General features: G+C 49.3%; 1 protein-coding gene across 1 annotated transcript; it reads left to right on the top strand.

The window, feature by feature from the left end:
- Nucleotides 1-1553: 1553 nt before the first annotated feature.
- LOC118213008 (3'-5' RNA helicase YTHDC2) lies at nt 1554-26321 on the top strand. The gene is made up of 31 exons (XM_035391595.1): nt 1554-1656; nt 2541-2706; nt 3023-3113; nt 3511-3707; nt 4246-4448; nt 5039-5205; nt 5374-5476; nt 5960-6116; nt 6673-6780; nt 6925-7073; nt 7428-7563; nt 8227-8353; nt 8581-8646; nt 9252-9430; nt 9911-10007; nt 10581-10668; nt 10784-10864; nt 10954-11036; nt 11280-11385; nt 13930-14049; nt 14942-15214; nt 16717-16843; nt 17433-17638; nt 18410-18605; nt 18788-18894; nt 20943-21241; nt 21697-21865; nt 22343-22546; nt 23472-23654; nt 24243-24311; nt 24645-26321. The coding sequence occupies exons 2-31, from the start codon at nt 2547-2549 to the stop codon at nt 24675-24677; spliced, it is 4284 nt and encodes a 1427-aa protein (XP_035247486.1). The 5' UTR covers nt 1554-1656; nt 2541-2546; the 3' UTR covers nt 24678-26321.
- Nucleotides 26322-26330: the final 9 nt, after the last annotated feature.

The following is a 26330-nucleotide window of genomic DNA, read 5'->3' as shown; positions in this document are numbered from 1 at the left end:
ACTAAATTTGTTTCTGACTTTTTAAGTGGTCGAATCTCATGATCACAAACGCGATAAACAGCTAGCTAATTAAACAGCTGCAGATTCAGAATTACATAATGCTTCCCAGATAGCAAACAAACTTGAATAATCACTGAATCTTTCAGGAGAGAGAGAGAAGAAAAGAGGGAGAGAGAGAGAGTGTGTGTGTGTGTGCAGAAGCAGAGACAGAGAGATAGATCCAACATTAATTTGTTCTCTGAATTGATTTTGAGCTCAGAAGAAAATCGTGTACGGGAATATGGAATTGTGGATTTATTGCTGATTTGATTTTATGTGAATGATTTTACTTTAATTAATCTTCCACCAATATTGACTATACTGTATATTATACACATATAATATTAAATATGTTTATTTTGATTTCAATTAGCATTTATGTGCCATTGCATCTTCTGAAATGTTTTGCCAATCCTGTTAAGCACAGGAAGAACTATGATGCACATATTTGCTGAATCTTTGCCAGATGAATATTCAATACACACAATAATGTAGATTATCTGAAAAATGAAATGAAAAACTATAACAGGCATAAATACAGCAATAAATTCATTTTAAATGGCCCATGGACTGAATTTATGTGTGGTAATATTTTTTTTTAGGTTTCCTCCGAATCTGTATTATATTGCTTAAATAAATTATTTCTGGGGTAGACTTGTCCTTTGCCCTTGACTGGAGCATAGCACAAATATATTTAGATTGTTTTTTTGTTTATTATCTCAGGACTACATATCTTAAGTGCACCAGAAAATACAGTGTAATGCGATGTATTGTACAGTGCCCTGAAGTATTTGTAAAAGTATTTGCCCCCTTCCTGATTTAGGTTACTGCATATTTGCCACACTGAATGGTTTCAGATCTTTCAGACAAAATGTAATATTGGACAAAGGAAATCAGGAAGGGGGAAAATATTTTTTCATGGCATTATAGCTGCAAATGGCGAATGTGTGCTTGTTTTATGGGAACATTAAAACATTTAAATTTAAATCTTAGTACAAATATTTTTCTTGTGGGCATACGAGGACCCTCTGCTTTTGAAACTGTTGCAACTGCCACAGCACGCCTTAGCTATTCAAACACAGTGCTGAGATATGTAGCTGACCTGTACAATGGAAAAGCAAAATTGTCTTTTGACAAGTAAAAAGTAAATACATAAACAGGATTTATGGGCATTTCAAAGTTTTTGGTTATTTCACATCGTAATAAAAATATTGTCTTTTTTTTGCAGCAAATTAAGGATGTGCTCGTTACCCAGGAATGTGAGACTGCTAAACAAATGCATGCGGTGCACATAAATTATAGCAGTGCCTAAACATTACATTTCTCGCTGCACATTTTAGGATGGGGCAGAAAAAACATAGACCCAGGAAAACATAGACATAGGAAAAAGGGTTAGGCGCTCGCTCTATAGCTAAACTGGTTTAAGTCAGAGATACTTTGATGAAAAGCTGTACTGTCCCCAGTTAAGTGAAAGTTCATACACGTGTCTGTGATTGGCTATTCGTGACAGAGAGGCGGGAGAATAGCACATGACGTCAGTTTCGAGTTCCTGCTTTTTAAACCGAGAAACCGAGAGAAAACACTGAACGGAGTATCGCCTGGTCAGGACACAAAAAGGTTACCGGTCTTCTGAAAAATATATGATTTTTTCCCATTCCAGATTATCGCCGTACATATGCCACTTTGTTAATAAAGTGTTTGTCTTTATGTGACATTTTAAGGCCTTGTGAGCGGCTGCTAGCTTGTTAGGTTACTCGCTAACATTAGCTAGCATTGGCTAGTGACTGTATGCAGTTTTCTGAATCTAACTTGCTAACACGTCTGTCACTGTGTAGCTAGCTAGCTAATTGTGTAATAAAATGCTGACTAAACTCTAGTTAACTAGATGCCCTAACGCTGTACAAACGTTAGTTGTTTCGCAGTAGCTTACACGAGCTAACTCACCAGCTGTCTTAACGAAAGTGCATATACATTTCCAAACGTTAGTCTAGTGCTACACTGTGATAATTATGGACTACGTAAATTAACACGAGAGGTTATAGAAATATGTGCTGTGCGTAGTTTGTAAGTTTACTGCAATTTCACATTACTGTTCCTTTACGCAGCGGTACTTAACGTTAGGCACTGGAGTAAGGACGTTAACTCGAGTTAGTGACAGATTGGCAGTTATATTCGTGCCTATTGCTTTCACAAAACAATGATGATAGTACCAGGACATTGAAACCCATAGCTTGCCAGTTGACGTTGAATGTATAGCTATGGACTATCATACTAGTTACGGTGTCACATTTTCATTATAATTCGTCGGGTAGCTATCACCTGTAGTTTAGGTAGCTGCCTAAGCCAGCTAGTATTTATCCAGGTTGACGTGTTCGCTAGATAATTATGACGAGGTTGACATAGCCCTAGATGTATTATATTGTAGTTGTGTAAATGAGGTGAGTAGAGATTTACAAAAATCTGTTACTTGATTTCATCAAACGGGTTTATTTCGCTTGCAGAATAGCATGTCGCGTCCCAGCAGCGCGTCCCCTCGACCAACCATGTCGCAGCCCAAGCAGACCGGCCCCTCTCGGGGCAAAGGACTCAAAGACATTCGCATTGACGAAGAGGTGAAGATTGCGGTCAACATTTCCTTCGAGAGATTCCAGTACAGCGAAGAAAAAGGTAGCGCACCATTCTCATGGAAATTTTTATGTGAAAATTGCAGCTCTAACTTTTCTTGTTCTATTTGATTAGACCCCTATTAATTGATATTATATTCCCGCACTGTGTATCGTACGTGCATAGTAATGAATTGGTTCCCAGTCCAGATTTTATTAATGTTTATGGGGGTGAACCATCTGGACTAAATCTCAGAAAATAAACCTTTGTGGTTAAGACAAGGGATGTGCAATTGTGCATGAGCAAATCATAATCTTTTGAGTGTATAAAAAAAGTGCATTCATTTTTTTAAAATTGAAAGTTATTTTATTTTTTACAGAACTGGAGTTTCCTTCTTCCTTGACGAGCACAGAAAGGGCCTTCATTCATCGGATGGCCCAGTCCTTAGGCTACATCTCCAAGAGTCGAGGGTGAGTGAGCACTATTAACCACACTGTACCTTAACCACAATATAATGTGTTCCATTTCCTTTACTTTACAGTTAACCAATTAAAGAGCCAATAAGTCTTAGGGCTGTGGTCAGTTACATTTTAATACAGGAAATTAATTGAAATTCAATGTGTTAATTTGAAAGAAAATGCATTAAATTTCAGTGCATTCACTGAATTGAAATGGAATTGACCACAACTCTGATAAACCTGGACTTACACACTATGTGGTTTTGTATGGATTTACACACTGTGTGGCTAAAACTGGATTTACACACTGCCTGGTTAAATCTGGATTTGCACACTGAGTAGTTTTACACAGTAGTTTTACCGGATTTATGCCGTGCGTGCGTTTCACAAACCCGCGTTTCCCGGGCAGGAAAGGAACGAGGCGATTCCTCACCATATGGAAGAAGGACGGCACAGAGACAGCCCAGTCCGTGATGACCTTTAACCTTTCCCACAATGCCAAGCACGTGGTCCGCAGCCTGCTGCAGAGGTTCCCCATCACGAACAAGGAGCGCACGGACCTGATGCCCCGCACCGAGCGGGGCCTGTCCCTGGCCCTGGAGTCGGGTGAGTTTGGGTACGGGCGGGCGGACATCATGTGGTCTTCTCACCAGCTACGACGTCGGGAGTTTGCATAGCCTCTCACGCTTAAGCTTTGCTTATCTTCAGCAGTCCGGTAAGAGAAGCCATCATGGTGGCATGACTGCTGGCAGACAGTGTGTCAATTTCCTAAATTCAGGCTGGGTAGCTGAGTAACCTCTGATTCCACATTAACAGGAATCCAGTCAGATATAATGAGTGAAGGGTACCCTCTACTGGCTGAAATAAGTTCTGCATGCGGTGCTGAATTCTGCAAAGAACAGCCAGCAGATTTTAAACTGGACTGAATTGAAAATAAACCTCAATGACACATGGAAGTGCTGTGAAAAATCTCCACCTGTTTGGCCCACAGGCTGCAGAGAGGTGCTTAAAACTCGCTCTAACACAGAAACAGTCTCCCACCAAACTGTAGCAGTGGAATAGAGCAGAGAAGAGCGTTTTTAAAAGGGTGCGTTTCCAGGGTAACCTCCCTGCGTTTCGGCGCTCTGCTCCCCCCCCCCCGCAGACAGCTGCCAGGATAAGAACCGGACCAGCGGGAGGCTGAACAACGGCATCCCGCAGGTGCCCCAGCGCAGGGGCCCGTCCGAGCTGGACGCCTTCCGCCGCTCTCTGCCCGTCTACGAGCGGCAGGACGAGATCGTGCGCATCATCCAGGAGAACCGCGTGGTGCTGGTGGTGGGGGAGACGGGCTCCGGGAAGACCACGCAGGTGAGACCGCCGTCCTCTCCGCGGCGGACTTACAGCACAGACCGGCCCACCGTTCGGCACAGACCGCCGTCTGTGGCTCGCTCTTTTTGTGGGATATTAAAACGAATCTTTTGGATTGCATGATGCCACCGAGTACTCCCACAGTGTCCGGATTGCTTGGCTATTGCCTCTTTGTTCTGGTTTGTGCCTCAAGAACCATTTTTTGCACTACTTTTGTTCTTTACAAATTGCTATAATCGGTTATTTTATGCACTAGTATTGTCACTTACACTAGCTCCCAGCTCCAGAGAGTCCAAATTGCATAAAAACATTCATGTTTGTGCTGCTTTTTATTTATTTCTTAACACGATTGTTTTGCGATGTTTGACATCTCTTGAGATATTTGTGGAAATAGGTCATGTGGGATAAGTAATTTTTATTGGCTTCCATAGTGATTTTACTGGTTTCCATGGTGATTTTATTGGTTTCCATGGTGATTTACTGGTTTGGATGGCACAGAACACCAGTGTTACGCAGTCACAGGCTGTGAAAAGTGTGTATTTTTTTGGGGGTGAGTTTGTAGGGTGACGGTTTTCCCCCTCTCTCCCCAGATTCCCCAGTTTCTCCTGGACGACTGCAGCCGGACCGGTAGCCCCTGCCGGATCTTCTGCACGCAGCCGCGCAGGCTGGCCGCCATCGCCGTGGCAGAGCGCGTGGCTGCTGAGCGCGGGGAGAACGTGGGCCAGACCATCGGCTACCAGATCCGGCTGGAGAGCAGGCACGCCCTTCCGCCACCGAGTTCCCCGCTGCTTTTCCCTGCTGCCGAGTTCCCCGCTGCTTTTCCCCGCTGCTTTTCTCCGCTTTAGTCGTTTATTAAATGTGTTAGAATTCGGGGCTGTGGGTTTTTTTTAAATTAAAATGTGGTTTTTACCGGTTTGCCCCTCAGAGTTTCCCCCAAAACGCTGCTGACGTTCTGCACCTGCGGGGTCCTGCTGCGGACGCTGATGGCGGGGGACGCCACGCTGTCCACCGTCACACACGTCATCGTGGTGAGCAGCAGGGCCAGCACTTCCTGTGGGCGGAGTCACATGGGTGGAGTCTGCTATGCTGCAGGGCACTATCTCCAAAATGCGTTTGAGAGCAGGAACCTTGATGTAGAGTCAGTCATAATGAGGACGTTAGGAGGATATTAGACAGTTTCATAAGCTTGTATTTCATAAGCTCATACCTTAACATGAAAAACAAACTGAAACAAAATGTCTCTGGGTGCTGTGTCTAGAGAACATATGATGAAAAAGTTGAAACTCGCACTCAAGGAATCACTGTATACTCTTCAGTTATTATATTTAAAAGTGACAGATCGACATTTTTTCAGATTTGCTTTGCACGTGATGAGGTGAGCACAGGAACCTCAGGCAGAAGCAGTGCTGCTGCTCTCAGAGGCGCTATGCATTATGGGTCGTGATCCTGACCCGTGATCCGCGTGACACACTAAAACACGTGACGTCACGCGTGTTCTCGGTTCCCTTCAGGACGAGGTCCACGAGAGGGACGGCTTGTGCGACTTCCTCCTGACGAAGATGAGGGACCTGCTGCAGAAGATGCCGTCGCTGAAGGTGATCCTGTCCAGCGCCGCCCTCGACGTCGAACTCTTCGTCCGCTACTTCGGCTCCTGCCCCGTCATCCACAGTGAGTGCTGTTTACGCAGCTTAAGCTCCGCCCCCTTGGCCACACAGAATGGAGCGCAGTTAGTCCAGCTTGAAAGTTGCTTGGGAACTTCATAACGTGTTTTTCATCCTGAAAGAATCCTTCTTTTAAACATTATTTTAAATCTTGCCTGTAATGAATTTGGCCTTCAGAATTAGAAAGGTGAGGTGGGGGGGGGGGGTCAGTTCCATTTCTGTAAATTCAAGTGATTAATTTCAATTCCGTTCATTTATTGAAAGAAATCTCAGTCAAACAGTTGGCAATTCTTGAACTAAATTCCAGTTTGCATTTTCAGTTGCTTTTCCCAGGAGAATCAAGCTAATTTCTTTCGTTTGCTTTATACTCGCATTAAAAAAACTTGTTTTGTATTCTGAAAATAACTAATTTGGCCGTTAAAGTTAAGTTTGATCAATTCTATAATTTATTATTCAGATATGCTATATGGATTTGGCTAATCACAGACAGCTGCTTTAATAACCAGGCTACAGATGTTTGAATAAGCCACTCATTGCTAGTGTTTTTTTACTTCACTTTTCAGTTAAAGGAAGGCCATTTGAAGTAAAGGAAGTTTTTCTGGAAGACATTTTACGGACAACCGGCTACACCAACAAGGACATGATCAAATACAGGAAGGAGATGCAAAAAGGTGATTGACAGCATCGGCCTTGCGCGTTTCCTGCCTTTATATTCCCACTGCCAGGCCAGTGATGGTAAATAATGTAATGGAAGGCTTGGTTTGGTGGGGAGGCCTTCGCTAACTGTCGCGGTGTTGTCTCCGGCCGCGGTCCAGAGGAGAAGCAGCAGACGTCGCTGACGGAGTGGTGTCGGGTGCGAGATGGCGGCTCCCGGCAGGAGCCGCGGCGGGAGAGGACGGGCGTCCGAGCGCTCGAGGAGAACGACCTGCTGGACGACGGCGCCGACAGCGTTTTCGGCCAGCTGGTAACCGGGCAACCGGGGTCTCCAGCACTTCCCGCAAAACTTAGCTGTGTACTGGAGGGCTGTCTTAAACAGGGGTTAAAATAAATATTCTGATGCTTTGAAGATTAAGATTTTTTTCTGATTCACCAGATAATTATGCCACGGTGTTTCACTGAAGTTTTTTACTCTGAATCCCTGTGAATCACTGAAGTGTTTTACTCTGAATCCCTGTGAATCACTGAAGTGTTTTACTCTGAATCCCTGTGAATCACTGGAGTGTTTTACTCTGAATCCCTGTGAATCACTGGAGTGTTTTACTCTGAATCCCTGTGAATCACTGAAGTGTTGTACTCGCTAATCTCTGTGTCTCTGCAGAGTGAAAAAGACGTGGCCTCACTGGACCCCTGGCTGCTGAAGGAAATGGACGCCTGCATCTCTGACGTGTTTCTCAGTCAGGACGCCGACGCGTTCGTGCAGCTCTTCAACCTCATCCTCAGCGAGAACGTCAGTGGTAAGGCGCTTTTACCAGGGCTCTCACGCAGCGCTAAATTTGTTTAAAAAAATATTTTTAAAACCCGCCAGGGCAGACAAGTGGCTGAGCAAATGCTGCACTGTCCACATCAATACGACCACTCATTAACTGTGATGGCTATCAGTCTCTGAGACAACAGCAGATGTTCTAAAGTTCTGTCGTTAACATCGAACAAAATCCCCCTTTGATTGTGCTCACTTGTCCCCCCCTCCGATTCTACTCTCCCCTCTGACCCCCCCCATCCCCCCCTCTCTGATTCTGCTCTCCCCTCTGACCCCCCCATCCCCCCCCCGATTCTGCTCTCTCCTCTGACCCCCCCCGATTCTGCTCTCTCCTCTGACCCCGCCCCCCTCTCTGATTCTGCTCTCCCCTCTGACCCCCCCCATCCCCCCCTCTCTGATTCTGCTCTCCCCTCTGACCCCCCCCATCCCCCCCCTCTCTGATTCTGCTCTCCCCTCTGACCCCCCCCCATCCCCCCTCTCTGATTCCGCTGGCTCCTCTGACCCCCCCCCATCCCCCCCTCTCTGATTCTGCTCTCCCCTCTGACCCCCCCCATCCCCCCCTCTCTGATTCTGCTCTCCCCTCTGACCCCCCCCCATCCCCCCTCTCTGATTCCGCTGGCTCCTCTGACCCCCCCCACAGTGGACTACAGGCACAGCGAGACCAGCGCCACCCCACTGATGGTGGCGGCGGGGCGGGGCTTCCTGGGGCCCATGGAGCAGCTCCTCAGCATGGGCGCCAGCGTCAACATGAAGGCCTCCAACGGCTGGTGAGCACCTCGCCCAGACCTCCCCAAACCTTTTTAAACGCTCATTCATCAGGGAGAGGCCGTGGGACAGAACGACCTGTTCTGCTGGTTTTCAGCCCAGGATGGGTTCGTCCATCACCTGTTCTCCCAAATGAGGCTGATCCTTCCTGAAATCTAACGAGTAGCGTTTGACCAGCCGGCGCGCGTGTCCGCCTGTCTGTCTCTGACTGCTTGTGTCTGTGCGGCAGGACGGCGCTGGACTGGGCCAAGCACTTCAGCCAGGCCGAGGCGGTGGACCTGCTGGAGTCCTACATGTAAGAGCGACGACCGCACGCTACGCACGCACGCACACGCACGCACGCACACGCACGCTACACACGTACACGCACGCTACACACGCACACGCACGCTACACACATACACGCACACACACGCTACGCACGCACACGCACGCACGTACACGCACGCTACACACGCACACGCACGCTACACACATACACGCACACACACGCTACGCACGCACACGCACGCACATGCAGTGCTCCACGCTGCGAATCCGAGCGTCTTCCGAGCGGGAACACGGTTTTCTGAGCTGGGCGGGATGAGCTGGCGCTCGGGTCCAATGATTGACATCTGATAGCTGCCATTGCGCATTAGTGTTAATGTCGGGTGGGGCTCGCTAGGGCCCCGTGTGTCAGTGCAACCTTCCAGACCAGCGGCGGCGGAGGAGCAGGCAGGCCAGCGGTCTGAGGTGCTGGTGTGAGGCTGTAGGCCCCGCCCAGCTGGGCTGTGTGTGGACGTGCAGCGCGCTGCAGTGAGCGAACACGCAGGGCACCGGTGCGTTTGAACGAGCCCGTGATGAAAGACCCCCCCCCCCGGCCCCCCCTCCCTCTCTGGCCCCGCCCCCCTGTGCTTCCAGCTCCTCCCTGGAGGCGGGGAAGCTGGATGAGTCGTCGCTGGTGCAGGCGTCCTCGGCCAGCCTGAGCTCGGAGGACCAGGAGCTGCTCAAGGTCTACCACCACAGCTTCGACGACGAGAAGGTGGACCTGGACCTCATCATGCACCTCCTCGCCAACATCTGCCAGAGCTCCGACGAAGGTGCGCTGCCGCCCGCGTCCTCTAGGGGGAGCACTCCCTGCTTACCCACCCGCTGTGCGCCAGCTAGGTTAAAGTCACTGTACAGTCACTTCATAGTGCAGCGCAATAGCTTTCCTGCTTTTTAACACCTGGTGTTGGTGTGAGGTTAATAAGGGCGATTACTGAGGTTTCAGTGAAAAGGGATCATTTAATCAGGGAAAACACTGTTAGATATACATGTGCATACATTTTTCAGCTGCCTGTAGGTGAGGGTACTTATAATAAAACTGACGTCTTAGCAAAAAAAATGAAGTCACTGTTAGGCTGTACTCTTACAGTCCATAGTTTGAAGTTTTGGAAACTGCGGTGATGCGATCGTATAGGGTCCATCTCACTTTTTATGTACGTGCTGTATAGCAAAAGAGCCAAAATGGCTGACGGTGTCTGCTGATGCCGTGGTTTTGTTTAATTGCTCTACATTTTTCTTTCGCTCCAATTCAGGCGCAGTTTTGATCTTCTTGCCGGGATACGATGAGATAGTGGGGCTCAGGGACCGCATTCTGTACGACGATAAACGCTTCGCAGATCACTCTCACAGGTAAGAACACCAATCAGGGCGCCCAACTGGGGGGAACCACATGCCCCACAGCCCGGGTATTTACGTCATCTCCAGTTAGTCAGTTCAAGGAAATAATCTGATTGAGAGGCCCCTGGAAAATTGTGGGCCTTTTTTTAAATCTGAGAATTAAATTTCAGTTGGTTTCCTGAATTGACCGAGTTGAAATTAGACTGGTCCTGTCCATGTGCCAAGTGTTTGGTCGCCATGTCCTGAATTTCTGTACTTCTTTATGCTTTACAATAACCTGTCTGTTACTTCTGCCACGTGCTGCTTGCAGCAGAGAAGACGCAGCGATGTTGCTGCAGTGTAACCCTCATGCTCTCCGCACGGATACGAGCGTCTGCTACGTTAATGTTACGTAAAGGCTAGCAGAGTAAAAGCTGTTTTTCCCACGGTGCGCAGGAACTGCCGCCGTGGGCTACGCATGGCAAATTGTGCTCACTAACTCACTCACGCACGACATTTGAGGGACGTTTTGTGGGACGCATGCGCAGGTGGTGGCGGCTAAAACGTGTCCGCGGAAGTGAGTTGCGCCGCTGCTCGTTTTTTCAGGTACCAGGTCTTCACGCTTCACTCCAACATGCAGACCTCCGACCAGAAGAAGGTGCTGAAGGCCTCTCCCGCCGGCCTTCGCAAAATAGTGAGTCTCCGCGTTCGGAAGAGCGATGTTTCCGGAAAACGCCACAGCCCGGCCGGCATTGAAACCTGCTCTCTCGCTCTCTTCTCTTTTTTTTCTCTTCCTCTCTCCACCTCAGATACTCTCCACCAATATCGCAGAGACGAGCATCACCGTGAACGACGTGGTCTTCGTCATCGACTCCGGCAAAGTCAAGGAGGTACTTTACCGAAACTTAACCATGCCTCAGTTTGTTCGCACAAGTGAAGGGGGAGGTCATCGTTCTTCCCGGTGTGTTTCTCTGCGCAGAAGTCCTTCGACGCGCTGAACCATGTGACCATGCTGAAGATGGTGTGGATATCAAAGGCCAGCGCCCTCCAGAGGAAGGGAAGGTAATAACCACTTCACTGGACCTTTTACATGCGTTTTACCGTTTCCCCGCGGTTGCTATGGGAAACAAAACTGTAATCCAAAGAGGATGTGCTGCCTGGATCACAACATTGTGGAAAGACATTATCACGGCAGTGTCGCTCTTAAATGTGTATAGGTGCTTGGTGTTTTATGATGCTGTGACTGATTGGAAAGTAGAGGTCACACGGTCAGATCGGTTGATGTGATTGGCCGCTGTGTTCCAGGGCTGGGCGCTGCAGGCCTGGGATTTGTTTCCACCTCTTCAGCCGGCTGAGGTTCAACAACATGCTGGAGTACCAAGTCCCTCAGCTACTGCGTATGCCTCTACAGGTACAGACATAGATAAACACACTCACACACACCTACACACACACACACAACATGCTGGAGTACCAAGTCCCTCAGCTACTGCGTATGCCTCTACAGGTACAGACATAGATAAACACACTCACACACACCTACACACACACACACAACATGCTGGAGTACCAAGTCCCTCAGCTACTGCGTATGCCTCTACAGGTACAGACATAGATTCACACACTCACACACACCTACACACACACACACAACATGCTGGAGTACCAAGTCCCTCAGCTACTGCGTATGCCTCTACAGGTACAGACATAGATAAACACACTCACACACACCTACACACACACACACAACATGCTGGAGTACCAAGTCCCTCAGCCACTGCGTATGCCTCTACAGGTACAGACATAGATAAACACACTCACACACACCTACACACACACACACAACATGCTGGAGTACCAAGTCCCTCAGCTACTGCGTATGCCTCTACAGGTACAGACATAGATTCACACACTCACACACACCTACACACACACACACAACATGCTGGAGTACCAAGTCCCTCAGCTACTGCGTATGCCTCTACAGGTACAGACATAGATAAACACACTCACACACACCTACACACACACACACAACATGCTGGAGTACCAAGTCCCTCAGCCACTGCGTATGCCTCTACAGGTACAGACATAGATAAACACACTCACACACACCTACACACACACACACAACATGCTGGAGTACCAAGTCCCTCAGCTACTGCGTATGCCTCTACAGGTACAGACATAGATAAACACACTCACACACACCTACACACACACACACAACATGCTGGAGTACCAAGTCCCTCAGCTACTGCGTATGCCTCTACAGGTACACACATAGATAAACACACTCACACACACCTACACACACACACACAACATGCTGGAGTACCAAGTCCCTCAGCTACTGCGTATGCCTCTACAGGTACAGACATAGATAAACACACTCACACACACCTACACACACACACACAACATGCTGGAGTACCAAGTCCCTCAGCTACTGCGTATGCCTCTACAGGTACAGACATAGATAAACACACTCACACACACCTACACACACACACACAACATGCTGGAGTACCAAGTCCCTCAGCTACTGCGTATGCCTCTACAGGTACAGACATAGATAAACACACTCACACACACCTACACACACACACACAACATGCTGGAGTACCAAGTCCCTCAGCTACTGCGTATGCCTCTACAGGTACAGACATAGATAAACACACTCACACACACCTACACACACACACACAACATGCTGGAGTACCAAGTCCCTCAGCTACTGCGTATGCCTCTACAGGTACAGACATAGATAAACACACTCACACACACCTACACACACACACACAACATGCTGGAGTACCAAGTCCCTCAGCTACTGCGTATGCCTCTACAGGTACAGACATAGATAAACACACTCACACACACCTACACACACACACACACCATGCTGGAGTACCAAGTCCCTCAGCTACTGCGTATGCCTCTACAGGTACAGACATAGATTCACACACTCACACACACCTACACACACACACACAACATGCTGGAGTACCAAGTCCCTCAGCTACTGCGTATGCCTCTACAGGTACAGACATAGATAAACACACTCACACACACTCACACACACTTACACACACACACACAACATGCTGGAGTACCAAGTCCCTCAGCCACTGCGTATGCCTCTACAGGTACAGACATAGATAAACACACTCACACACACCTACACACACACACACAACATGCTGGAGTACCAAGTCCCTCAGCCACTGCGTATGCCTCTACAGGTACAGACATAGATAAACACACTCACACACACCTACACACACACACACAACATGCTGGAGTACCAAGTCCCTCAGCTACTGCGTATGCCTCTACAGGTACAGACATAGATAAACACACTCACACACACTTACACACACACACACAACATGCTGGAGTACCAAGTCCCTCAGCCACTGCGTATGCCTCTACAGGTACAGACATAGATAAACACACTCACACACACCTACACACACACACACAACATGCTGGAGTACCAAGTCCCTCAGCTACTGCGTATGCCTCTACAGGTACAGACATAGATAAACACACTCACACACACCTACACACACACACACAACATGCTGGAGTACCAAGTCCCTCAGCTACTGCGTATGCCTCTACAGGTACAGACATAGATAAACACACTCACGCTCACACCCACATACATGCACGCACGCACGCACGCACACACACCTACACACAACACATGCACGCACACACACACACACACACACACACACATGTACGTATGCTCACTGACTGGCTTAACCTGCCCAGTGGCTCCCACAAAGTAACAACAGTACCTCGTTTTACCACGAGATGGCAGAAATGCCTGGTAAAACAGCAGGCCCAGCGCACCGCATGTCCAGCTGATCTTGGCTAGGAGTGAGTGTAACACAGTGATGTCATGGTTAACCCCCCCCTTCTTTCCCCCCCTCCTCCCCGAAAGGAACTGTGTCTCCACACCAAGCTGCTGGCCCCCATCACCTGTCCCATCGCAGAGTTCCTCTCCAAAGCGCCCGAACCTCCGCCCACGCTCATCGTCAAAAACGCCGTGCAGATGCTCAAGGTGAGCGCCTCCTCCTCTCACTCCCGCGCCTCCTCCCGCACCTCCTCCTCACAGGCAGCTGCTGTCGGAGTTCAGTTCAGAAAATAAAATGTGAATGATTTTTTTTTTTTTTTTTTAAACCCTCATTGAACATTATGGCCACTTCAGTTTGAATTTCAGTCAGAATTTCAGAATTGCCCTTTTTGAATGAAGAGAATTACATCACATTACTTTACCGGCATTTGGCAGACGCTCTTATCCAGAGCGACGTACAACAAAGTGTATAACCATAACCAGGGACAAGTGCGTTGAAAACCCTAGAGGGAAGTACAGTTCCAAGTGCAGGGAGCGACCACGTAGTTTAACTTGGACCCTAAAGGTTAATCTGATCAACACAAACAAAAACAGCAACAAAAGCAGTCTATACAAATAAAACAAGCAATAGTTGAGTGGGCACGAGTGCAATAACTAAGAATTGCAGTAGAATTGAGCTAAACGCTCTGGATGCTGGAGTACTTGGACCCTGGATTGGAGGGCAGCGACTTTGCATCGTGGGTCAGATACTGTTGCATAACCAACACTGAACATGGAAGATGTAAAATTAGGTCACACTAGAAAGCAGCTGTGAACATGGTGAGGTATTAATGGCAGAATGCATTAAAAACACCTTTTTGCTCCTGAATCTGGCTTTTGGAAGGCCAGGCGGTGGGTGTAGTCCTGTCCCATCACAGAAGCCTCCGCCAGGTCGGGAGGGCGAGCGTTAGCGTGGGCGTTAGCGTGGGCATCCTCTGCGCAGCAGGCAGCCGGGCACTGCCACCCCTTCCCTCTGCAGCCCCTGCAGCAGAGCTGCAGGCAGATCGGAGCGCCCGATTGGCTGAACCCTGAGTTTGTATTCGCGCCCGTGTCCCTCCAGACCATCGACGCCATGGACCCCTGGGAGGACCTGACGGAGCTGGGCTACCACCTGGCGGACCTGCCGGTGGAGCCGCACCTGGGGAAGATGGTGCTGTGCGCGGTGGTGCTCAAGTGCCTGGACCCCATCCTGACCATCGCCTGCACGCTGGCGCACCGCGACCCCTTCGTCCTGCCCGCGCAGGCCGCGCACAAGAGGGCCTCCCTGCTCTGCAGGAAGCGCTTCACTGCCGGCACCTTCAGCGACCACATGGCCCTGCTGCGCGCCTTCCAGGTACCCAGCTGCTGCTCCCCCCTCACAGAGCTGCTGCTCCCCCCCCCACAGAGCTGCTGCTCCCCCCCCACAGAGCTGCTGCTCCCCCCCCCACAGAACACACATTTAAAAATATGCTTTATAGAAACGCATTTCACATCAAAAAATCGTTGCAAAATTTATCTGATTATTCTGTTTCGGAAAACAATGGTGATTTAATCCTCCATAGGTGTGTATGTTCGGATATGTGTGTGTGCGAGTGTGCGAGTGTGCGCGTGCGTGCGTGCGTGCGTGCGCGCGTGTGCGTGCGTGCGCGCGTGTGTGTGTTGATTAAGCTTTGTCCTATGCAGTGTAATTCCCATCTAATCATAGCGACAGGTCACTCAATTGCCTCAATTAAAATCAAATTAGCCTCTCTGAAGATAATAAGAAGGAAGAGTCAGTGATTAGCATTTTCCCTGATGTCTGTGTGAATGTTTGTTTGTTATTGATCTGGAACATGCAAAATCATTCAGAACGCTCAATAAACACTAATTAAAGCGCCATGTATGCCTTTGACCTAAAACCTAAACTAGAATACTAACTTGGTATTCATCGTATTGCATTGCCGTTTTGTGATATATATTATATTTTACATTAATCTGTTTTATTGGTGTGATCTTTTGTTGCTCACAACTTTTTTTGTTGTGAAATGAGCTGTCGTCTGATAATTTTCCCCCTTTGCATATATCAGTCTGATTAATTCTTTGTGTTGTAGCATTCAAAATTATGTTTCAAAGCATAGCTGGCAATTGATTTCATGAATTAAAGGGATAGTCCACCTCCTGGAGTTATGAAAGTTGAAGGATATTTTATATGCATTTAGATACATGTTTGTGACAAACTGTTGGGTTTACAGTGGCTGGTGCTGGGTTATTCACAGGTGTGAGGAAAATACACTTCATGTAACTTCAGAGCAGCTTGTACAGATATATAATGCCTCCAGAGGTTGTACATGGGTTTTTTAACCAAATTAGTCGTTGTTATTATTTTTAAAATTTTGATTGGTACTATTTCTATGGTGCATACAACCTGAGACCTCTGGCTCAAGGGCAGAAGTACCAGCACTACATGAAAACTGCGATTTTTTCATATCATTTCAATTTTGGTGTAACGATATGAAAATGAACTGAAATGACTCCAGAAAGTGACATATTGATTTAAAATAAAGTTATTTTGTTTCGTAGACATTAGAAAAATGCCATTCTTCGTGTCACATCACACTCTTGTGATGTGGAGACCAGTGGAACTGTCAAACGACTGAATTTAAGAAGTCACTAAATCTCAGAAACTGGAGAAAAAATCACTTCAGGATTCCCCATTCAGCAGTCCCTTTTATCATGGTCCCACGAACATTCAAATGTTCACCCCTCGTGCTCATTGTAGTGCACCATATTTGAGGTTACTAAGAGTATGCAAACTCCTGAATTCCATAAGAATTTTTTTTCTCTCTCTGTGATTGACATCTCTGTCCGTTGCCGTAGGCGTGGCAAAAGGCACGTAGCGACGGCTGGGAGAGGGCCTTCTGTGAGAAGAACTTCCTGTCTCAGGCCGCCATGGAGATCATCATCGGGATGAGGACCCAGCTCCTGGGACAACTGCGAGCCATTGGTGAGCATCACCTGCCACCTGTCTCTCCATCTGAGCTATAGGTGAGCATCACCTTCTCTCTGTCTCTCCATCTGAGCCATAGGTGAGCTCAGTACCTGCTCTCTGTTTCTCCAACTGAGCTATAGGTGAGCATCACCTTCTCTCTGTCTCTCCATCTGAGCCATAGGTGAGCATCACCTGCTTTCTGTCTCTTCATCTGAGCCATAGGTGAGCATCACCTTCTCTCTGTCTCTCCATCTGAGCCATAGGTGAGCATCACCTTCTCTCTGTCTCTCCATCTGAGCCATAGGTGAGCTCAGTACCTGCTCTCTGTTTCTCCAACTGAGCCACAGAAGAGCTCACATTTTCTGTCGTCTCCATCTCCTTGGCTGTCTGCTACTCCTCATACACTGATCCTGCCCCCCCACCCCTACACATTGAGCTGTAGGCGAGGCCATCCTCTGCTCTCTGTCCCGTCTGAGCCATAAGAGAGCCCAGCTTTTCCTGAACTCTTCTCACTTCTCTACTACATCATCCTTCAAATAGTCCTTTATTCCATCTCGCATCTGGACCTGGGTCAAATAATAACCCGACATCTGATTGGTCGCAGGTTTTGTGCGAGCGAGGGGCGGGGGAGACATCCGGGACGTGAACCTGAACTCGGAGAACTGGGCGGTGGTGAAGGCCGCCCTGGTGGCCGGCATGTACCCCAACCTGATCCACGTGGACCGGGACATGGGCTGCCTCGCCGGGCCCAAGGAGAAGAAGGTCCGCTTCCACCCCACCTCCGTGCTCAGCCAGCCCCACTACAAGAAGGTGAGTCCACCTGGCTCGGGTATTCACCTGGCTCAGTTATTCATCTGGCATACACCTGACTCAGGTACACACTTGGCTTGGGTATTCACCTGGCTCAGGTATTCATCTGGCATACACCTGACTCAGGTACACACTTGGCTTGGGTATTCACCTGGCTCAGGTAATCATCTGGCTTGGGTATTCACCTGGCTCAGGTATTCGCCCAGATCGGGTATTCACCTGGCTCAGGTATTCACCCAGATCAGGTATTCACCTGGCTCAGGTATTCACCCAGATCGGGTATTCACCTGGCTTGGGTATTCACCTGGCTCAGGTATTCACCCAGATCGGGTATTCACCTGGCTTGGGTATTCACCTGGCTCAGGTATTCACCCAGATCGGGTATTCACCTGGCTCAGGTATTCACCTGGCTCAGGTATTCACCCAGATCGGGTATTCACCTGGCTCGGGTATTCACCCAGATCGGGTATTCACCTGGCTCGGGTATTCACCTGGCTCGGGTATTCACCCAGATCAGGTATTCACCTGGCTCAGGTATTCACCTGGCTCGGGTATTCACCCAGATCAGGTATTCACCTGGCTCGGGTATTCCCAAACCGTGGGCCGTGTGTAACCCAAACATTATCCAGCGCTGAATTTTGAAACTTGCCAGTAGGTGTCACCTGAAGAGTGACCTTGTGCCTGAATGCAAGTAAAACTGAACCTGCTGAAGGAGAAAGGGGGAGTTAAGCCGGGTTAATTCAGGCTGGTTTGGCGTTCGGATTACTCCAGATCCCCCCGGCTAACGGCCAGGCCGCCGCGGTGCAGTCGCTGCCCACGGAGTGGCTGATCTACGACGAGATGACCAGGGCTCACCGGATCGCCAGCATACGCTGCTGCTCGTCCGTCACCCCCTTCACTGTGGCCGTTTTCGGGGGGTGTGCCAAACTGCCCAGCACCGCCCTGCAGGAGCCTGCCATCCAGAAGGGTAACCCCCCCACACCGCGTCACCTTAGAATATAGCACATTAGATTACATCACATTGTGTTACTTCACGTCACATTACATGACATTACATGAGATCACATTACTTGCCATTACATTGCACTGCAGTAATAAACACTGACAGCAGGTGGTGCTGTAAATAATAAACGGTTTGCATCTGCACAGCTGACCCTCTGAACGAGAGCAGCGACAGCGAGGCGGAGGACCGGTCCCTGTCCCAGCGCTCTCAGATGAACATCGACGAATGGCTGCACTTCAGACTGGAGCGAGAGGTACGAGGCGCTTCGCTCTTTAGCGCACGCGTCTTTCTCACTAAGGGAGCGTTTACCTCTTCACTAAGGCTAATGAACTGACCTGTCTGTATACCCGCTTAAATAAAGGGTTATCAGCACACAAGCAGCACACTTATCCCACGAAGAACACTTGAATTCTCCCAAGAGAAGAGATGTGTTTTAGCGTGCTGGGTGCGATGTTTTAGTGTACTGGGCGGTGTGTTTTAGGGTACTGGGTGGGGTGTTTTAGTGGTGCCTTTGCTGGGTGTTTTAGCAGTACTGGGTGTTTTACTGTGCTGGGTGTTTTAGCGGTGCTGGGTGTTTTACTGTGCTGGGTGTTTTAGTGGTACTGGGTGTTTTAGCATACTGGGTGTTTTAGCGTACTGGGTGTTTTAGCGTACTGGGTGTTTTAGTGTGCTGGGTGTTTTAGCAGTACTGGGTGTTTTAGTGTGCTGGGTGTTTTAGCAGTACTGGGTGTTTTAGCAGTACTGGGTGTTTTAGCAGTACTGGGTGTTTTAACGTGCTGGGTGTTTTAGCAGTACTGGGTGTTTTAGCGTGCTGGGTGTTTTAGCAGTACTGGGTGTTTTAGCGTGCTGGGTGTTTTAGCGGTGCTGGGTGTTTTAGCGTGCTGGGTGTTTTAGCAGTGCTTGGTGTTTCAGCGGTGCTTGGTGTTTTAGCAGTACTGGGTGTTTTAGCGGTGCTTGGTGTTTTAGCATGCTGGGTGTTTTAGCAGTACTGGGTGTTTTAGCGTGCTGGGTGTTTTAGCAGTACTGGGTGTTTTAGCGGTGCTTGGTGTTTTAGCATGCTGGGTGTTTTAGCAGTACTGGGTGTTTTAGCGTACTGGATGTTTTAGCGTGCTGGGTGTTTTAGCAGTACTGGGTGTTTTAGCATTCTGGGTGTTTTAGCGGTGCTGGGTGTTTTAGCGTGCTGGGTGTTTTAGCAGTACTGGGTGTTTTAGCGTGCTGGGTGTTTTAGCAGTACTGGGTGTTTTAGCAGTACTGGGTGTTTTAGCATGCTGGGTGTTTTAGCGGTGCTGGGTGTTTTAGCGTGCTGGGTGTTTTAGCAGTACTGGGTGTTTTAGCAGTACTGGGTGTTTTAGCATGCTGGGTGTTTTAGTGGTGCTGGGTGTTTTACTGTCCTGGGTGTTTTAGCAGTACTGGGTGTTTTAGCGTGCTGGGTGTTTTAGCAGTACTGGGTGTTTTAGCAGTACTGGGTGTTTTAGCATGCTGGGTGTTTTAGCGGTGCTGGGTGTTTTAGCGTGCTGGGTGTTTTATCATTACTGGGTGTTTTAGCGGTGCTGGGTGTTTTAGCGGTGCTTGGTGTTTCAGCGTGCTGGGTGTTTTAGCAGTACTGGGTGTTTTAGCGGTGCTGGGTGTTTTAGCAGTGCTGGGTGTTTTAGCGTGCTGGGTGTTTTAGCGTGCTGGGTGTTTTAGCAGTACTGGGTGTTTTAGCAGTACTGGGTGTTTTAGCGGTACTGGGTGTTTTAGCGTGCTGGGTGTTTTAGCGGTACTGGGTGTTTTAGCAGTACTGGGTATTTTAGCGATGCTGGGTGTTTTAGCGTGCTGGGTGTTTTAGCAGTACTGGGTGTTTTAGCAGTACTGGGTGTTTTAGCGTGCTGGGTGTTTTAGCGGTGCTTGGTGTTTCAGCGGTGCTTGGTGTTTTAGCGGACTGGGTGTTTTAGCCGTGCTTGGTGTTTTAGCGTGCTGGGTGTTTCAGCGTGCTGGGTGTTTTAGCAGTACTGGGTGTTTTAGCGGTGCTGGGTGTTTCAGCGTGCTGGGTGTTTTAGCGTGCTGGGTGTTTCAGCGTGCTGGGTGTTTTAGCAGTACTGGGTGTTTTAGCAGTACTGGGTGTTTCAGCGTGCTGGGTGTTTTAGCGTGCTGGGTGTTTTAGCGTGCTGGGTGTTTTAGTGTGCTGGGTGTTTTAGCAGTACTGGGTGTTTTAGCGGTGCTTGGTGTTTTAGCGTGCTGGGTGTTTTAGCGTGCTGGGTGTTTTAGCAGTACTGGGTGTTTTAGCGGTGCTGGGTTTTTTACCATGTGTACGTTCCGCAGACGGCCAGCCTGGTCTTCCAGCTGAGGCAGAAGTGGCATTGGCTGTTCCTCCGGCGGATCCGCGCCCCCTCCAAACCCTGGTCCCAGGTGGACGAGGCCACCATGCGGGCGCTGGTGACGGTCCTGACCGCCGAGGAGCAGGAGGCAGGGCTACAGCAGCCCGCCGGCATCGGGCAGAGGCCCCGCCCCATGTCGTCCGAGGACCCGCCCCCCCAGCCCTCCTCCTGGAGGACCGCCAACTGCCGCAAGAGCTGCGCCGACCCCGAGCTGGCCGAGGAGCACCCCGCCCTGATGGACAGGTGAGGGTGGGCGGGGCCTTCGGGGTTCAGCCCCTCTAATGTAGGGGTCCCTGACCCTGGCTCCGGAGAGCCACAGGGCCTGCTGGTTTCCATGTCCCATAGAAGCGCTTTGTTTTAACTTTGCTAGGCAGGTCAGATGTTTAATCTAGTGTAGCAAGGAGATACAAGGAGCATTTCCCCTCCTGTCTAGCAGGGGGCTCAGTTGTCAATCACAGCAGCTGATGACACAGCTACCCTACCTCACCCATTTTTGGATATTTTGTTATAATCTTCACATTCGCAGAAAGTACCTGACCACAGTGTAACTGATGCTTCTCACTCCAGTTACACAAACCTTCCAGAGCTGATATTACAGGGTTCTGTCTGCAGATAGTCTTGTTTTTAGTTTTTTAAGCTGTGAATTTGCCTGAAGCCTTGTCCTGCGCCCCTTCACCCCCCTTTCTCGGGGGCTCCAGGTCCCTGAGGCTCTCGCCCTCCCCAGCTGTCCCGCAGCCCAAACTGAACAGGGAGAGGGGACCCCTGCACCCCAAACTACCAGGCGACGACCGCTCGGACCAGCTGTCCATCAGATCCAGCGACAGCAACAGCACCAGTGCCAGCCCCTCCCCGCCTTCTTCTGGGAAGGTATGGAGCATTGGCTCCTCCCTCTGCGTTTCATTGGCTAGAGTCTCCCTCTGCATTTCATTGACTAGCGCCTGCCTCTGTTTTTCATTGCCTAGCTCCTCTCTCTGCTTTTCATTTGTTAGCTCCTCCTCCTGCTTTTCATTGGTTAGCGCCTCCCTCTGTTTTTCTGTTGGTTAGTGCAGCTCTACTTCTCATTGGCTCATTTCTCCTGTAAGTATTTCTCTTTTCAGCGTAATAAATGAGCTAACGAACAGTGTGTGTGTGTGTGTGTGTGCATGGGTGTGTGTGTGTGTGTGTGTGTGTGTGTGTGTGTGTGTGTGTGTGTGGGCGTGCATGGGTGTGTGTGTGTGTGGGCGTGCATGGGTGTGTGTGTGTGTGTGTGTGCGCGTGTGTGTGTGTGTGTGTGTGCGTGTGTGTGTGTGTGTGCTCGTGCATGGGTGTGTGTGTGTGTGTGTGCTTGTGCGTGTGTTCGTGCAGTGCTCCAAGTCCCCGTCGCCGCGGCACCACGGGCCGGTGCGCTACTTCATCATGAAGAGCAGCAGCCTGCGCAACATCGAGATCTCGCAGCAGAAGGGCATCTGGTCGACCACGCCCGGCAGCGAGCTCAAGCTCAACCGCGCCTTCCAGGAGAGCGCCAGCGTCTTCCTCATCTTCTCCGTCAAGGGCTCCGGCCACTTCCAGGTACGGAACCGCCCCCCCCCAGCCCCGCCGCCACATTCCGGGTTCCGGTACCTTCCGAATACCTGTCAGGTGGGCTAGTCTGGAAGCCCTCGCCTGCGGTGCGATATTTGGGGCTGGTCTGGGATTGGTCCGGAAACCAGACCTCGTTTCTGCGTTCAGTTACGAGCTCGTGAGCGCGCCCTCTCTGCAGTGCGCCCCCAGTGGCCCCAGTGGCCCTCAGGCCCTCAGCGTGAGTTACTGACTCCAGTTACAGAGGGCAGGGTCAGAGAAAGCATCTAAAAATGTCAGTTTGAGTTTAAAAAAAAAAAGACCAATAAAGGAAGACCTGTTAACCCAGTCTTGCAAGTTAACGGCTGTTACTATCCACTGTTCAGTTAGATAGTGTCTTGGATTGATTTTGTGTCATTAAAAAAAAAAATCCTATTAAGAATTTGTGGGTTACCGAAATTAAAATTAAATAATACATTTGTTAATCAAGGAAATAAAATAAGTTCCTCTCTGAGAGTAAATAATTAATAAAAATAGAATAAAAAGAAAAGAATTTTTAGCACTTGGTTAATGATGATAAGTAAGTCCCTTTTTAATGTATTGATATTGAATCTGTGAGCTCAAAGCTGATGATATTGGCAGAGCTCTTGTGGGGTAAAAGACCAGCTGAGTTTGTTACTCACAGTAGCAGCTGCCAGCTGAATGAGGAGCCTCTCCATTGGCTGAGCTGGCGAGGGGGGGCTGGGTGGGGGGAGCCCAGGGTGTCCGGTGGGAGCGGGGGGGCCCAGGGTGTCTGGTGGGGGGGGGGGACCCCAGTGTGTCTGGAAGGGGGACCCAGTGTGTCGGGGTGGGGAGGACCCAGGGTGTCCGGTGGGAGCGGGGGTGTGGGGGTGGCCTCGGGTGTCTGTGTGTAACGCGGGGACCCCCTTGCTCTCAGGGCTACGCCAGGATGTGCTCGGACATCGGGCCGGAGCAGTGCCAGGACTGGGGCTTCACCGGGCTGGGGGGGGTCTTCAGGGTGGACTGGATCCACAAGGAGAGCCTGCCCTTCCAGTTCACCCACCAGCTCTGCAACCCCTGGAACGACAACAAGAAGGTCCAGATCAGCAGAGACGGACAGGTCAGCGTCTCTGAGAACCAAACACCGCTCTTTTTCCTCTTTTTATTAAAGAAAAGCTTGGCTGCCGTTGGGCTGTCAGTTTCCTGGTTTAGCATGAATGCCCTGCTGATTAGGAAAGGCTTGTTGAGGTAACTTCCCTGTCTGGAAGCTGTGGAATTCAATCTGAACTTGGGCCAGCAGACTCGAGATGCGAGGGGTGGGATTTGTGAGACTGTGTGCTAAATGGATGTGATCTGGAGAGCCGGGCTGACGGGCTCTGCTGTGTCACAGCTGGGTGTTTTTCTGTCTAACCACAACTGCAGTCCCTCAGCTCAAGCTGGTAACTGCTGTTAATTTGATTCTTACTTAACATTTGTGGCAGGTGAAAAATTCAAAGACAGAGCAAATGACAACAAGCCAAACCTGCTTTGTGCAACCAAGTTATGGAGGAACTAAGACATCTAAAGACTGTTCCTGACTGATCATGACCAATCATAGCTGCTCCTGACCAATCATAACTCCTCCAGACCTCTCCTGACCAATCATAACTCCTCCTGACCTCTCCTGACCAATCATAGCTGCTCCTGACCAATCAAAATGCTCTTGCAGGAGTTGGAGCCCCAGGCTGGAGGCCAGCTGTTGCAGCTCTGGGACCGTCTGTCTGGGAAGCAGCAGGAGGTACAGAGAGACTCTCTCACACACACACACACACGCATGCACACACACCCACAGACACTTTGCTAAATGTTCCGTTTTTGAGGTGAGGGTGGGGAGGGGGGGTTTGTCAGCTAGTGAAAGGGGTTCATTCTGCATTCTGCAGTGCCATTCTACCACCCCCCCCCCCCCCCCGCCTCGCCCCATTATGGACCACCGCTCTTTAAACATTGTACTTTATAACCCTTTACACACACACACACACACACACACACACACACATGCACACACGTGCTCTCGTAGCCATAGAGGCTGAAGTAACCCTGCGCACATCCGCTCTTCTCTGTTGCCCTGTAGGCTGACGCTCTTCCGTCGGGATCAAGGCCATGAAGACGCACTTTCAAAGCAAAGACCACACGGCGTTATTCGCCCACTCCGAACCGACTGGAGGGCAGTGCATAGTCTACACTGACTGCACACAGTATGTAGCTGTTGATTTACTGGGCATAGAATCAGAGTGTGGGAGGGGTTTGCTAGTTGAATGTGCTTAATTATCTGTTGGTTGTCATTTCCAGTCGCACTTTATCAGACTGAACCATGTGCATCTATTCAGATGTTTCATTTTGGTGTTTTGCGCACGGGAACACGAGTCGATTTCGTCTATATTTTCAAGGGGTGGTGTGTGTGTGGGTTTTTATTTGTGTACGTGTGCGCGTGTGTGTGCGTGCAAAGGTACTTGAATTTTCAAATTGGTTTTTTTTTTCCTTAAAATTTGTTCATGAAGTTCACAATTCTGTAAGTTCGTACTCGTTTTCACGATTTATCCTTCAGGGCAGACGATATTGTTCTGCCATTGAAACTGAACCTCTGCTAACCGATGTAATGTGTATAATGTGACGTATAATTTTACCGGAACGTTCTGGAACGATATGTACTACGAAACACAGAATGCAGAAGTGAAGAACGCCACTACTGTGTAAAAAGTTTGACGCGAGGGAGGCTTCGGCCGATCTCAGCTGGGTAACGGGTTTCAGGGGCCCTCAGATGACACCGCACGGTAGCCCTGTGTGGGGTCCCTTTTCTGTTTTCGGTATCGAGGGTAACGGAACGACCTGCACCGGGGCATGAAATGCTCAAAGTTTCCCTCCAATGGCTGGTGATGTAGAGGAGTCCCCCCCAGCCCTGGGTCCTGGAGAGCCACAGGGTCCGTTTAGAACCGTTAGCTGTGCCTGGTGCGCCAGACTACCCGTTACATTACCGACGGAACCGATGAGCTGCTCAAGCTCATGGTGGTGACACGCTTGCTGATTCAGCAGAGTGAGGAAGTGATAAGGCACTCCGGCACCCTTGGCATCATTAAGAGAGCACGGTGTAGCAGCACACAGTCTGCTGGCTTCCCATTTCATCTCTGAAGTCAACCAGCAGTTTAAGACCAGACAGAGCAGCTAATGAGTTCAGCATGTAACCAGCTGATAAGTGCTGAGTGACCATAGAAATCATCCCACCCTGGGGTCCTCCAGTCCCAGGAGTGGGTCGTTCCTGATGTACTACAAAATTAAGTTTGGGTTCCCCTGGTTGGGGGGGGGGGGGGGGGGCTTTGTACTGTGGTTGCCTGGGAAAAGACGTTGGACTGAAAAAATGTGAACAGCCCACCAACCTTGAACATGGAGTACAATGGAACAAAGCAAGGGACCACAGATCTTCAGCAAATAAAACCACAGAAGTTGAGAACCATAGATATCCTGTCATGGACTTGCTCTTTTTTTACCTGCTCTGTAATCTGCAGACTGTTCTTTTTTTTCTGTGGATGTTTCCATTTACATTTAAGCCAACCATAAATACAAAATGCTGCGTGTGACTGCTTTAATCCTGTTGGGGGCGATTAAGTTTTCATGCGTCCCGTTTCATTTTACTACGTTTCTTTCGATGTTTACATGGAACAGTAAGTTTTACATTTTTTGATGATCTGCTGAAGGGATTATCTGATAAATCTTAGTGTTAAATTACCTAAATAAAATACAGTCAAGCGCTTAACTCTCGTAA

The sequence above is a fragment of the Anguilla anguilla genome, chromosome 14, assembly GCF_013347855.1.
Source record: "Anguilla anguilla isolate fAngAng1 chromosome 14, fAngAng1.pri, whole genome shotgun sequence".
Taxonomy (NCBI): domain Eukaryota; kingdom Metazoa; phylum Chordata; class Actinopteri; order Anguilliformes; family Anguillidae; genus Anguilla; species Anguilla anguilla.
Note: the sequence above shows the minus strand (reverse complement) of the source record. Positions and strands in the feature narration are given on the sequence as shown.

What these genes read in the sequence shown, in the direction of transcription:
- LOC118213008 (XM_035391595.1), top strand. Translation starts at nt 2,547, where the DNA reads ATGTCGCGTCCCAGCAGCGCGTCCCCTCGACCAACCATGTCGCAGCCC. An exon ending in GCTCCGGGAAGACCACGCAG is followed by an intron (nt 4,449 to 5,038) that starts GTGAGACCGCCG and finishes CTCTCTCCCCAG; the next exon opens with ATTCCCCAGTTTCTCCTGGA. An exon ending in CCGCCGGCCTTCGCAAAATA is followed by an intron (nt 10,669 to 10,783) that starts GTGAGTCTCCGC and finishes TCTCCACCTCAG; the next exon opens with ATACTCTCCACCAATATCGC.